The sequence below is a fragment of the Zootermopsis nevadensis genome, unplaced genomic scaffold (genome assembly GCF_977971745.1).
Source record: "Zootermopsis nevadensis isolate Lab colony 2312 unplaced genomic scaffold, Znev_1.0 Znev_ptg000007l, whole genome shotgun sequence".
Taxonomy (NCBI): Eukaryota; Metazoa; Arthropoda; class Insecta; order Blattodea; family Termopsidae; genus Zootermopsis; species Zootermopsis nevadensis.
Window position 1 is genome coordinate 1,638,091 of NW_028259139.1, and position 13,858 is coordinate 1,651,948.

The following is a 13,858-nucleotide window of genomic DNA, read 5'->3' on the forward strand; positions in this document are numbered from 1 at the left end:
TCCATCTAGTATCGAGGTTAAGAAAGTGATGTACAGACGTCTTCATGGCTTAGTGCTTAGTTAGGGACGACTTTACTTTGCATTTGATATCAGTTGTTGTACAGTCTGCGCTACTAATAGCGTCGTCACCTAAATGATAGAATAAACTGTAATTATTTCCCTAACCAACTACAACGAATTCATCTTTGCAACAGATAAGCGTTGTGTTTTTTGTACAGTAGGTCATGAATTTTTAGAATACTTCATGCTTCAAAGGATCTGCACCATAGCTTTCAAATATATTTTGGTATGGGGATTAAAAAAAAAATAATTGGGTACAGAAGAAAACTTTACTGTGCTGATTTTCTTTTGCCAATATTTTTGGTTTTGATGAAAATACTTTTATAACAAGAAATTTACCGATTCAGTTTTGGATCATCTATGGTTGCATGGAATACAATCCGAAAGCCGTAATCCTCATACAGAGCACGCATGTGGTAAGGCGAACGAAAAATGGCGACGGCGGTAGTTAAATGTCGCACTGCTGTGATAGTAAGATTTAAAAATATTACTGGTGTTCTGGGTTACCTGAAGGTAAGAGCTTCTTATAGTGACTGTGTAGACTATAAATTCTGGCAGAACTCTGCCACTCTTTGAATATATGCCTATTAATCATGTTTCAAATCTCATAATATTCTGAAAATATTAATACTCTTATTTTAATGTAGGCCATATTATGTCATGTTGTAATTTTATGGTTCTTTGAACTAGACTAAAGTTCTTTAAACCTCAGTTACATAAACTTGGTAGAGGGGACCATTGCATGAAACGCGCTACCGTTATAATGACTTAACCTACCATTGAAGACATCACATATTTAACTTATCAGCAATGACAGTAATTCGTACGTCATGTGGTGAAGACAACGAACTTTACGTTCAAGTGTGGAGTACTGTGAGAATCAAAATTCGTGTTCTTAAAATTTTGATTTGTTACTGGAATAGAGGTTGTGGGAAAAAGTGAAAACTAATTGCTCACAAACTATCGTTCCCATCAATATTTTTAGTAACACGAGTTACATTAACATAATCTAGCCAAAAGTTATAACTGTGATTACGCATTCTTTAAAGGTATGCATTAATTGTAATTGCACAGTTCATAAAAACATACAGATTATGATTACATAATTCAACTGACCAAAGAGGTATATGAAAACTGATGTAGTTAGAATATCTGTTACTGATGTATTATGTTGTTTGGCTGTTAATCTTTCTCCAAATTTATAACTTTGACTTTTTCCCTTGTATAGTTTAAGTTTCATGTCCTTATTATATCCAGGACAAGCTGGGATAGCTCAGTCAGTATAGTGACTGGCTACGGACTGGACGGCCGGGGTTCGATCTCCAACAGGGAAGAGGATTTTTCTTACAGCCTCTGTGTTCAGGCTGACCTCCTGTCCTTTCCTCAGGTGTAAAGCATGGCCAGGGCATGATGCTGACCACTCACCCTGATCTAATGCTGAGTAGGTGCTATGTCACCTCTCCCTCAAGTGCCTACATGATGTATAGTGGGATAGCTTTTAGCTTTAGCTTTTATTACATTCAGGACACTCTTGTCTTTGACACTGTTCTGGTGTTTGAAAATATTCTCTTAACTCAAGTCTTGGTCCCTTTGGTATAAATTCATTAAATCATAAATCCTTGCCTTCTTAATAACATTGAACTGACAGAAGCTGCTCCATTACCCAAGAATGCTTGTCCTTAGATTTTCCTGGTGACATAGTTGAGGGACTGAGTGGAATACAACATTATATTGGGGGGGGGCCCCCTCAAATGTCCGTTTCCCCAAGGCCTTAGTGTGGTGCAACTGTAGATATCTGTCAGTAAATAATGTAACTAATTGAAAACACTGTGTGAGTAAAATTAACATACATAAATATTATTTGATACACTCTGGCTTATGTTAGAGAAGGTTATGAGGTAGAATATTATATTTTCTCTTTTTTTTAAATTCTTTGTCATACGTAGGACTCTTTCACAATTTACGTGACTTGTTCGTGTAAAAGTAATTTACATTGGTTTAATTTTCTTGCAGTGTGATGGCATTGTTAAGTCTGAGCCCATAAGATACCATCATGTCGCCTCAGATACTTGGAGAAACTGTGTTAGACGAATGCAGTATAGGAAAAGTTTCATCACATGCAGTAGAGGCAATCAGAGAGGCTTACTAGGAATTGCAGTTGCACGGTCAGTTAGCACAGTGGTAGCCCATGATGACCACGGTCACATTTCAAAGTTTTCTGAAAGCGATGGCTCTACTGTGAAGTCAGTAGTAAGTGAAGGCCCCAGATCAAGTCTTGTACCAGCTGAAGGTACTACCTCAAGTTCTGTAGTAGGGGAGATAGTTCCTCCTGCACCTTCGCTAGAACAGGTACGAGTACCGCCTGAAGTTGTAGCCAGTGAAACAGTGGCTCCACTGGGTAACATACCAGACCCACCTACTGTACCACTGGAAGTAGAATTAGCTGAGACTTTGCCATTATCAGGGGAACCGTCATTCGCTAGTCTTGGACTGGGAGGATGGTCTCCTGTTGGGATTGTACAGAACTGTATGGAGTATCTGCACATCGGTTGTGATCTACCATGGTGGATTTCCATTGTCATAGGTAATTCAGAATTGTAGTAATAAGATTACTTTTGTAATGTTTAAACGCCCGTTGTTATTATTACGTTGTTCGGAAATTTCGGTATTTGAGAAGAATGACTTTTTTTTTTCATTTTTCTGATCACGGTGCTTGTGTTAAATTTCTTTGTATTGTTTCCTTTGAGGATGTTTTCATAACTGTACCTTTTAATCTCTTGTGAGATATGACGTTTTCACAGCAGTGAGGATGTTGTTCTGAGTTTCGGTGCCATGTTGTCTTGGTAGACGTTATTATTCGTGTTTTTTCCATCTAGTCACAATTGTATATAATTAAAATTATACATAAGATATTAAAATATCATTTACATATTTTGGTACATCTTTTTACTACATGTTTCGGTTACATTGAACCATCTTCAGGTGTAAAGTTAAAAGTTAAAAATTATAATCTTATAAACTAAAACTTAATTACTGTTGTTGTGTAACTTCTGATGATGTTTACTTTCAAATTCATTGGAGTGAGGGTATATTTTGAAGTGATAGTGGTTTAACATTGGCCTGTAACGTAAATAATTTAAAATATTTTTAATTATTACTGAACTTGAAAGAACGAGTATAGAAGACAAAATGTAATAAGGTAAAAATGGTAGACGTTTTATTCGCAAGTAAAGTTATAAATATAATTCATAAACACCATTTACATCTTGACACTATGGTATGTTAACCCTGCGTGTTATGGAAGAGTAATTTATTTATTTATTACAAAGAATAAATGGAGAACACATTGTTTATTTACATACGATGTTTGATTTACAGGGACAGCTGTGGTAAGAATATTGATATTTCCAATAGTTATTATGTCACAGAGAAATTCAGCAAAAATGAGTAACAATCTCCCACAGCTGCAGGTTCTACAACTAAAAATGACTGAAGCCAGACAAACAGGGAACCAGTTGGAAGGTAAGTTGTAATTTTCTGTGAGTCCTCAAGAGTGAATTTAACTGTGTGTGTATGTAACACAATGCGTCCAGAATTCTTTTAAACTTTTTGCAGTACAGTGAAGTGAAGATTTTGTTCATTCTTGTACGTGAGATGCGAGAGAGCAGACCTGTAGCCTTCAGGCCAAATGTGGTTTTACTTGTGCAAGAGCATCTGTTCATAATTGTAAACATAGAACATGAAAATGTTCTCTCTTCTTAGGTTGGATTTCAGGTTCTCATAGCAGCAAATCTGAAGATGAGGGTCTTCTGGGATATTATGACATGTAGTCAAGTAGAAGTTTACCAACATTTCTAAGGGGCTTACTGTCTCCATCATCTCAACAGTGATGAAGGTAGAGGCACTCATTACCGTGATGATGAAAGCAGTGAGCACCTTAGAAATATTGGTGAACTTTTACCAGTCTACATGGCACAGCATCCCAGAAGACAGTTACCTTAATCTTTGCCTGTCTCTGTTTAACGCTTATTCGTATTTGGCTTTGTTCTTGTGTCTTATTAAGTTCTTAGTATGAAAAATGAGGTTTGAGGTTCTTGCGGCTGTAAAGATGTCATCGTTGGTTTTCTGGGTTGTAATGCTCTGACGATGGAGGCAATATGTTCGTCTGAAACGTTGGTATCTATCTAGAAGTCCACATGATGTTACAACCCAGAAGACCAGCATCTGTTCTTTGTGTAAATGTTTTTATATAAAATTATTCTTGTGGTTTAATCTACAGTAATGGTTCTCTAGGTACGAAGTCCTCTCTCGCATCTTACATGCTTTGCAATGCTTATTCAATGATTACTTTATTTCTCAGCGGCACGTTATGCTCAAGAGCTGTCATCATTTATGAAGGAGAAAGATCTCAATCCATTCAAAAATATAGTTGTACCTCTGGCACAGGTATGTATGGTGCGGGTATCTGCTTATATCAGTTTTAGTTGGCGTGTTTTATGCTACAGATAGTCGAAGAACTGTTAGGGTGTAATGTGTAAAATTGTTCTTTTGGGATTGTCAGTCATCTAATTTATAAAATTATAATACTGGTGTTTGGCCGACTTAGTTCAGTCAGTATAGTGACTGGCCACGGACTGGATGACGGGTTAGATCCCCGACGGGGGCAAAGGATTTTTCCTCAAGCCTCTGCGTCCAGACCGGTCCTGGGCCTCACCCAGCCTCCCATCCAGTACGAGATGTTTCATAAGCAAAACTCGGCAGCAATTTCTCACCAAAGTCTCCTGATTTACTGATTGGCAGTCAAATCAGGATTGGGTAGAAATTATGCAGAGTCACTGGGCTTCTCACTCACTACTCACAAATGCACGCTTCAGAAGACCAAGAATCCTCCTAAGTGGGGAGGTCATGGCCCGAAAACAGGCCGAAGCATCATAGATGATGAGTGAGCTGCATTAGATGGTTAATAGATCTAAGTTCTATTTCTGGAGACTCACCTCAGCCTCTCTTATTTAACTGTATGTTGTAGTTTGCTCAGGATGTGTAGCACACCCCATAAGGAGGGTAGTTGCAAATATGTTGAATATGAAGTTGTTGACAAGGGATGATAAACCAGCTTGGGGTGGTTAAAACTCATGATAGAGCTATCATATAACAAAGTATTACTGTGATGGATTTTTTGTGCTTAGGTGTACAGGTTGTATATGAAATATTGTCACAAAATTAAAGAGTAATAACTCATAGGTTGATTAAAATAATTTTTTTCTGATTGCTGTCACAAATTCAGATTTTCACATATCTACAAGAACAAAGTCCCTTCTTTTTGGTTCCTCATTGTCTCACACTGCCCAATATAAGATTCTTGCGAGGTTCTTTGTGGATGGTCAAGTGTGGTACCTACAGTTTCCGTGATGCACGGTGAATTGGTTTTTCAATGGCTGCATTAGAAAGTTTCCCTTGTTGCTCGGACTCTGACTTTGGATACGCGTGGTCGTCCCAGTCATGACGCCTTCAGTGCACTGCCTGTTTTGATAAACCCATAATACCACTGTTTAACGTCATTTTTGAAGGTGCATCTCATTTGCTGTATCCTCTCCTGAAGTTTCATTGTGCCTGCATTGATTTGATTATTAAACCACTCCACACAACGTGCTTTCTCCTTTACTGCTGCCATTTTCATAGACGTGAACAACAGTGCTTGCACACGACATTTAGCACCAACAGAAGAAAACTCTGACCTTCTTCAAGTTTGTGACAGCAGTCAGAATAAAAATATGTTAATCATTTTACAAGTTATTGATGTTTAATCTTGTGACGATATTTTATGTACATCCTGTAGATTGGATGAGAAAACTGAAATAGATCTTAAAGAAATAGGATGTGGACTGGATTCAGCTTGCTTAGGATAGGATCCAGTGGCAGGTTCTTGTGAACACATAAATGAATCAGCGTTCCATAAAATGAGAGTAATGTCTTCACAACGTAAATGTCCGTCATCTTCTCGAGGACTTCGCTTCTTGGAGTTCGTATGCTAGCTTCCCAGTATCTTCACACTGCAAACTGACACATGCACTTTGAGAAATAAGTGTATTAGAGTAGACTTTATCAGCATAGATGAAACTCATCTGGCTTTCTCAAAATATTTGGTTTATAGCAGTGGTGTTCATTTTTGTCAGGCACCCCTGTTTATCTCATTCTTCATGGGGCTGAGGGGCATGGCAAATGTACCAGTGGAAAGCATGAGGACAGGAGGGCTCTTCTGGTTCTCAGACCTAACTGTGCCAGACCAATACTACCTGATGCCTATCATCACAAGTTTCACAATGTGGATCACGATTGAAGTTGGAACAGATACGGCAAAACTCTCGGCAGCAAATTTACAAACTATGAAATACGTTCTGCGTGCCATGCCAGTTTTCATCTTGCCGTTCACCGTCGGCTTTCCTGGGGTAAGTGAAACATTCACACTAAATAATATGAGCCCCTCCAGACAAGTGCTGTTAACATATTCATTATGAAAACGGAGCTTCCCGATTCTGCATCTCTTGCTGTATCAGTAAATAGCTTTTCATTTTATAGCTTGCTTATGGTATTTCAGACATTAGTATTTGATGGATTCATAAAAATGTGACATATTACAGTTGACATAAAATATCATCTAAACTTTAAGCATGAAGCAAGAAAAAGGAAATTTAGAACAGACAAAAATTAATAAAATCCGATGTCCTAATGTCCTAATGATGTAGGTCTCATGAGTAGTCGTAGCACGTAAATGCGCGATGTGTAAGCCGAGAGAGGGGAGTTCGGTAGTAGTGGGGGTCGCACAGCTTCAGCTGCGATGCCCCGATCTGAACACAGAGCTAGAAACCATCTGAAGCGCGTGCTTCAGACGGGTCGATCTCACACGACCAAAATCAGCCCTTTGCGAAAGTTCCAGCACTTCTCACGCGACCTATATAGTCTTGTATTCACAAAGGAGGCTCTGCCAACCAAGTTACTGCAGTAGCACTGTTAAATCTTTAGTGGAGAAAATTCCATGACCTAATTTCAGAAGACAATTACTTCATCACTACTGAGTTAAATTTGTTTTAAATTAACCTGTTTAAGTGTTAGATGTGATTGGTCAAAAATAAAAAGGCTTCATTGTTTGGGGCTTGCGTTTGAAACTGTGTTTGGCCCAGGCTTGTGTAGAGGACCTTTATTCCGTGTCACTGTGCAGGCAATACTGATGTACTGGGTATCGACAAACTTCATATCACTTGTGCAAGTGGGCTTCCTTAGAATCCCTGCCGTGAGAGAATTCTTCAAGATTGAGAAGATGGTGACTCACACTCCTGATTCATTGCCTGTCAAGCCAAAAGGCTTTGTTAAAGGACTTCAAGAGTGTAAGTATCAGTCTTGGATACATCAGAAACATTTTTCTCTCCTTAGTAGACGATAAATAGGTTATGTAATTAAGAGCAGAATCACAAAGTTCTTGTAATTTTTCATCTAAAAATGTTATCTACTTAAGAAAATAGCTTTTTAATTAAATTCTGAAGAGAACGTAAACATAGAGAGATTGATAATATTAAAATGGGCCTTAGAAAAATAGGTTGTGAAGACATGTATTATTGACTTACAGGTCTACAGGTTCTAAATGAAAATTTATTGATAATGCAAACACCTTCACATACTATTCACTAATTTTCTTCAACAAATCTATTGATTTTTTATTTATTACTCGTTTGCTTGAAATTAAGTATTTAATTTCAACAGCAACTCTTAATTATAGTGATACAATATTTAAAAATGTATATGGAAACAAGTGGCCTGTGGATTGAGAATTCCTGTTATATAACAATAATGAATTATGATTAGAAGCAAACTATATAGATCAGGGGTCGTCAACCTTTTTATACCTACCGCCCACTTTTGTGTCTTTGTTGATGGTAAAATTTCCCTACCGCCCACCCGTGTGGCTCGTACTGCCCACCACCATGATAGACGTACAGCTCGAAGACTGAGTGATGGCCGGCGGTAAGCCCCGCCCTCGTTATGCGCACTAAACTCGTGCCTTTGGCTACGGAGCTCATTCGTTGCTCCCTCGTCCACGAGTATACTTCGAGAAGTGTCCGGTGAATTATTATCTATATCCAAATTTTAGAGATTGAATTCAAAAGTAAATTGCAAAAGCATATTTTAAAAAGTCAAACTCGAGACGTTGTTGGCAAAGTATTCGATATATGGAGGAAGAACGAAATTTTTAACAACGGACAAAAAACCCCACCGCCTACCATGAAAGCTCGAATCGCCCACTAGTGGGCAGTAGGGATCAGGTTGACGAACCCTGATATAGATGAACTGTTAACAGTGGGTTCATGAAACAGTGGACTGACTGAGTTTTATTATTTAATACAGAATCAAGTTTTCATGGATTAAACTGCCTAAATTCTGACCCAGGTCCGTATTTGAGTTGTGCACCTCTGATCAAGGTTCCTTTTTTCCCCTGATAAGTGTTTCTTGCTTTCTCAGCTGTTAACTATTTACACTTTCACCTTGTGTGGTTTTGATTATGTGAAATATATTTAATATATATATATTCTTTTAGCTTGGACCAATATGAAAATTACAAAGGAACTGGAAGACAGGCACAGATATGACGAATTACAGTTCCAAAGAGCGGGAAGAGGCCCGATTCAAAAGACGTACAAATATGACCCAACCCAACCAAGAAGCATAAACAGCACTGGCAAAGATGCAATCGCTGCCAAGAAGAGTGACAGATAGGCATATGTACAGTCCGTTACCATGTGCTGTTGTAGCTGCTGGAGCATATGACAGTATTATATAGCTTTTCTAATATCCTTAAACAGAATGTATGTCGTCCGAACAAGAAATGATTGTAAATGGTGGTACTGTATCTAATTCTTACGTAGTTGTACATAAACAAATACATAATCTACATATCAGTGATTAGAAATGCATTGATTTATAACTTCAATGAGGTGAGAATTTTCAGTTGCGGCTGCAACACGCTCTTTGTCTGCAAGCTGCTTATTCACCGCATCTTCGGAGTTATGGGTCCCAGGAGTAATCGCTACGCTAACTTTGAATCTCGAAGGAAGCGATCTCAGCAGTTGCACCCGGATTGACAGGCCAATCAGCGTAGCCATGCTGCAGTGTGGAATTGTTGGGGTAAATTTGACATTTACTTCGTTGTTCGCGTTGTCCACCTGAAAGCAATAAAAAATTACATCTCCTACCTAAAAGAGAACGGAGCTGGGGTAGCTCAGTTAATATTAACTATGGGCTGGAAAACTGAGGTTTGATCCCTGGCAGGGTAAAGGAGTTTTCTTCTAGACTCTGTGGCCAACCCGGCAGGTACCAGGGGTCCTTTTCTGTGTGATAAAGTGCAGCCATCTAGTACCACGGTCAAAAAAGAGTAGGAACTATACCGCCTCCCTCGAAGCGTCTCCATGTCCTGTAGTTTCATAGTTTTACTTACCTAAAACAAAAGTAAAGGTTTGAAATGTCACATATGCCATAAATGGTGAAGTTAGCCCTGTGCCAAGCATGACATTAAATTGTATGCGGCTTTCTACATTCTTGACATAAAATGCTAGATGCAGGTGGTTAATCAGGTTTGTGCTTTGGTCACTTAACATCTGGAAAAGAATGAACTGTCCTCAGGACAGTAGTAGTGGTACTAAAGAAGAAAACTCCCAGGTTTCAGTAGAAAAATCCTGGCTATCCAGTCTACAGTACCTCGACTTACCTCAATAAGACTTTGTTCCACAACATTCAGTTCTTCTAATGTTAACGGGTGCTCAGGATCATTAATACTTCTTATCAGATCTTCCAACAGTGTTAAGGACTATCTAAATTCTAAGTGTCCAATTAGAGTATGTGCCATCCGAAACAAAGACGAGGTGGTAAGAGCAAGTAAGGTTTAAAAATAATTATATAACACTACACAATATAGTATTAGTATAATTGCATAATTTACAGTGCTGTAAAATATGTAACTGAAAACTACAAAATAGTTATTAAAAGTAACTCTGTGGACCATAGAAATGTAGAATTGTCTAAACAAAATAAAATGTTCAATAAATGTAGAACTAATTCAGTGGTATGTATAACCAATAATATAATCATCAGTTATAATAGAATAAAGTGAACAAACAATGTATTCAAAGGATACCGAAAACTTCTCTGGAATCAAACGGATCCACAACACTGTCATCTTCTTCGTCTGGAGTAATTTCTCGTTCTTCGCATTTTCTATACAGTTTAGGATTTATATTTTCAAGCAGCTCCATTCTCCCAGTTTCTTATATCCTCTATCAATGAACAGGATTACCAATAGCAACAAGAGCTCCTGTTGTTAAGGTCTAATATTATAGTTTACATAAGTGGGTTTTGTGTAGTACTAATGATGTAACTTGGCCTGCAAACAAATATAAACTATTGACTTTTCGTTTACCTCTAACAGTACTAGCAAAGGCTAATTTCATACTGCTATCAATACCCGTAATATAGTTGACAGGTAATAAACAGCTAGAGATTTAGGTGACGCAGGGATTGTCTAACCTGGAAGGAATGAATTTAGTGCTTCTAGTGGTAGTAGTTGGTATTGGAAGTTGGTGGGCCACGGTTGCCCACTTGTCTATGGACTTGTGGTGGGAAATCAACACCGTTTTAACAGTTGGTATTGAAAGTGCCTACTGGACGAAACAGATTGCTTTAGCAACAGAAATGATTTTCACCGGAAAAAACATTCTCACTTGGGTTGGTGGTCTCTGAAAATTTTGGATATTCAATTCTTTTTGCAAACCACGATCATTCCTAATGTAGCCTGATAGTGTTTCGTCATCGTTCATAATATTCAGACCACGAACCAAAGTTTAGTTAAGACAGATGTTTCCACATATTATAAGTGTTGTTGTAAAGAAGCTACTCGTATTTCTTTCTACTCGAAACAGTGTTGTCAAGATATACGAGCAACAAAATGGAGATACATAAACGAAGCACACGACATATGGAGACATCCGTCCAGCTTTGTACCATGTGGCCAGCAAACAAGTCCGCACCTTTAGGTAAGTACAACATAAACTGTTTCCTAAAACGTGTAATGGATTTTCTTTAACTTTCTGCATATAGGGTTTTCGATTAAAAATAAGTAATAAGTTTTACAGCAATGGAAAGTTTGGGAACCACTGATAGACCAATGTACGCACTGGCCACCATACATTGCATCAGTTGAATCTTTCTTGCGTTGCTATTATCCAGATAATGACCCAAAGATTCCATGACTGTATAACGTTGACCAATACTTTTCTTCAACCAGTTATGCTGTGAGTTAAGGCATTTTTTTTTTGTTATTGTGGGTAAACAAATCAAAATTTGATTCATGAGGAAATTAAGAGCAGATTTAATTCTTTTAAAGCTTGCTACCATTCCGTTCAGAACCTTTGTCTTATCATACGCTGTTTAAAAACGTAAACAATTACAAAACTATAATTTTGCCTGTAGTTGTGTGTGGATGTGAAACTTGGTGTCATGACTCTTAAACGAGGAACATAAGTGAGGAGAATAATATTAAAATGGGTTTTAAAGAAATAGGATGGGTTGGTATGGATTTATCGCGCTCCGGACAGGGACTCTTGCGAATAAGGTAATTAAACATCGGATTCCATAAAATGTTGGGAATTTCATGAGTGGCTGGGCGACTGTTGGCTTCTCAGGAAGTATTCCTTCCTAGTAGCTGCGCCTTGGAAAGTAGCAGACAGGAGCGCCGCGCTGTGAGTGGATTTGTAATTGAATAGTAGGAAGGAATTGAATGTATACGTCATTTTTGTATGAATTACTCAGTGCCAGGCCGATAATGGCTCCAACACGTTGTCGTTCCATCAATTTGGATCCGTAGTTGTAACTTACGAAGGCCGAGTATGTACAGTGAATACGTAACATTTGTTACTTTATTTCTAGGTTGTTTGACCGGATTCAAAGTAGCTTTCTTGTCCGATTCTCTCACAAGTCTTTTTGGCATAATAAAAATGTTTCTCTGGCAGAAATAATTATGAAATAAATTAATATATTTAATTCGTGAAGACAAGAATGACGAAGTTGGAAAGTTTATTTTTCTGTTATTTGCAGTTGTTGTTTTTTTTTTTTTTGCGTGGATTAATACATAGTTATTGTCAGGTTAATTTGTTTTAAATAGCTCTCCGGGATTATGGAGTGCCACAATTAGATCGCTACATAAAGGCGAGACACTTGTATGGATCATAAAGGACGATAAAATGTTTTTAGAAATTAAACCATTAATGTGAGACTTCCTTTCATTTTAAACCCGCGTTCAGTCCAGCTGTACCGGTGAGTGACGTCGCACATAAGGGGAACAGGACAGAAAAGGGGAGATGTTGTCGCTAATTTCCGCTCTGTGCGTGGCGTATCAAAACATCAGCTACTGTTCACCTGGCGTAGGCAGCCACCGGCTAGTCATCGCTTTTTAACACGACTGTTGTATGTTTGATGCGTAAAATATCAAGGTTTTTGCTTTTTAAACGATGGAAAGTCAATATTTTTTTAGTTGAAAATAGCTGTCTTCTGGGTTGTTGCGCTGTGTAGTCTGGTCGATGTTAACCAACGTTTCAGAGGTCATACTGCCTCCATCATCAGGGCGGTGAGTATGAAGATTTCTGTCTTCTGGGTTATTGCGCTGCGTAGTCTGGTCGATGTTAACCAACGTTTCAGAGGTCATACTGCCTCCATCATCAGGGCGATGAAGATTTCTGTCTTCTGGGTTGTTGCGCTGTGTAGTCTGGTCGATGTTAACCAACGTTTCAGAGGTCATACTGCCTCCATCATCAGGGCGATGAGTATGAAGATTTCTGTCTTCTGGGTTGTTGCGCTGCGTAGTCTGGTCGATGTTAACCAACGTTTCAGAGGTCATACTGCCTCCATCATCAGGGCGATGAGTATGAAGATTTCTGTCTTCTGGGTTGTTGCGCCGTGTAGTCTGACTCACCCTGTATAATTTTTACATCTGAAGGAGCGTCGATAAATTACATAACAAAAACCAGAGATTGTAAAAACCTCTGTAGTTTAGAGAAGGCCTTGGCTCTGGTTCTAGCGAACGATCGGAGAGCTTGAAAAAGTAAAGACAGAAGACAGGCGAGAATGCGTATCATTTGTAAGTTTGAGTGGATGGCTGTTTGGGGGGGAGGGGAGGGTCACTCGGCAACTAATCAACTCGTAGGGATTTTATCAGACTTTCCGGAAGAGACTGGCTAGCAGGTGGGAATTTACTTCATGTAAGATTAATAGTCGGTTCGATGGATTGACGAATTGAGTAATCAGAGACGTATCGGCGGTGTCAAAATGAGGGAAGGCAGAAAGAAAGAAAAATAAAACGGGAGAGAGAGAGAGAGAGAGAGAGAAGAAGAAAGTAAAGAAGAGAGACTCCGAAAATAGGCGAGAAAGAGAGAATGGATAAAATGAGTTAGAGAGAGGTGAAGTGTCGTCAATCCTTTGTACAGATTGGAAGAACAGTTATGAGACTCAGATTGCATGTCGGTGAGAGCCGAAACCTTGAATGCCAGAACGGCAAATCATCGCAATACAACTTCAGTCTGTCCACTCACTGCCTTGGATCGGGACCGGGGGATGAAATACCACAGAGAACAGTCGTAATCCGAACTCTAGTTCAGGAGGTCATGCCACTATCTGAAAGTCATTATCTCAAAACAGTGTCGTCAAGGAAAATGTAAACAACGGAATATTAATCTCGGTACTGACATTTTCCCCACATACTAAA

The 13,858-nt window shown here is 38.6% G+C and overlaps 4 protein-coding genes across 4 annotated transcripts in view; 3 read left to right on the forward strand and 1 right to left on the reverse strand.

Annotated features, from left to right (window-relative positions):
• Positions 1 to 364: 364 nt before the first annotated feature.
• Positions 365 to 9,008, forward strand: OXA1L (OXA1L mitochondrial inner membrane protein). Its single transcript, XM_022074111.2, has 7 exons — positions 365 to 573; positions 2,074 to 2,644; positions 3,439 to 3,582; positions 4,421 to 4,506; positions 6,234 to 6,506; positions 7,277 to 7,442; positions 8,648 to 9,008. Exons 1-7 carry the CDS (start codon positions 493 to 495, stop codon positions 8,824 to 8,826), a joined length of 1,500 nt encoding a protein of 499 aa, XP_021929803.1. The 5' UTR covers positions 365 to 492; the 3' UTR covers positions 8,827 to 9,008.
• Positions 7,685 to 10,468, reverse strand: galla-2 (MIP18 family protein galla-2). Its single transcript, XM_022074117.2, has 3 exons — positions 10,241 to 10,468; positions 9,815 to 9,894; positions 7,685 to 9,272 (listed from the first exon to the last, which is right to left on the reverse strand). Exons 1-3 carry the CDS (start codon positions 10,356 to 10,358, stop codon positions 9,006 to 9,008), a joined length of 465 nt encoding a protein of 154 aa, XP_021929809.1. The 5' UTR covers positions 10,359 to 10,468; the 3' UTR covers positions 7,685 to 9,005.
• Positions 10,469 to 11,010: 542 nt separating this feature from the next.
• LOC110834681 (band 7 protein AGAP004871) overlaps positions 11,011 to 13,858 on the forward strand; it is a 115,007-nt gene continuing 112,159 nt past the window's right edge. Inside the window, exon 1 of the mRNA XM_087343900.1 lies at positions 11,011 to 11,135. The gene's annotated coding sequence lies outside the window, so the exon portion shown is untranslated. The remainder of the gene's footprint in view (positions 11,136 to 13,858) is intronic.
• Positions 11,031 to 13,858, forward strand: part of LOC110834679 (beta-1,3-galactosyltransferase 5) — a 69,724-nt gene continuing 66,896 nt past the window's right edge. Inside the window, exon 1 of the mRNA XM_022074096.2 lies at positions 11,031 to 11,135. The gene's annotated coding sequence lies outside the window, so the exon portion shown is untranslated. The remainder of the gene's footprint in view (positions 11,136 to 13,858) is intronic.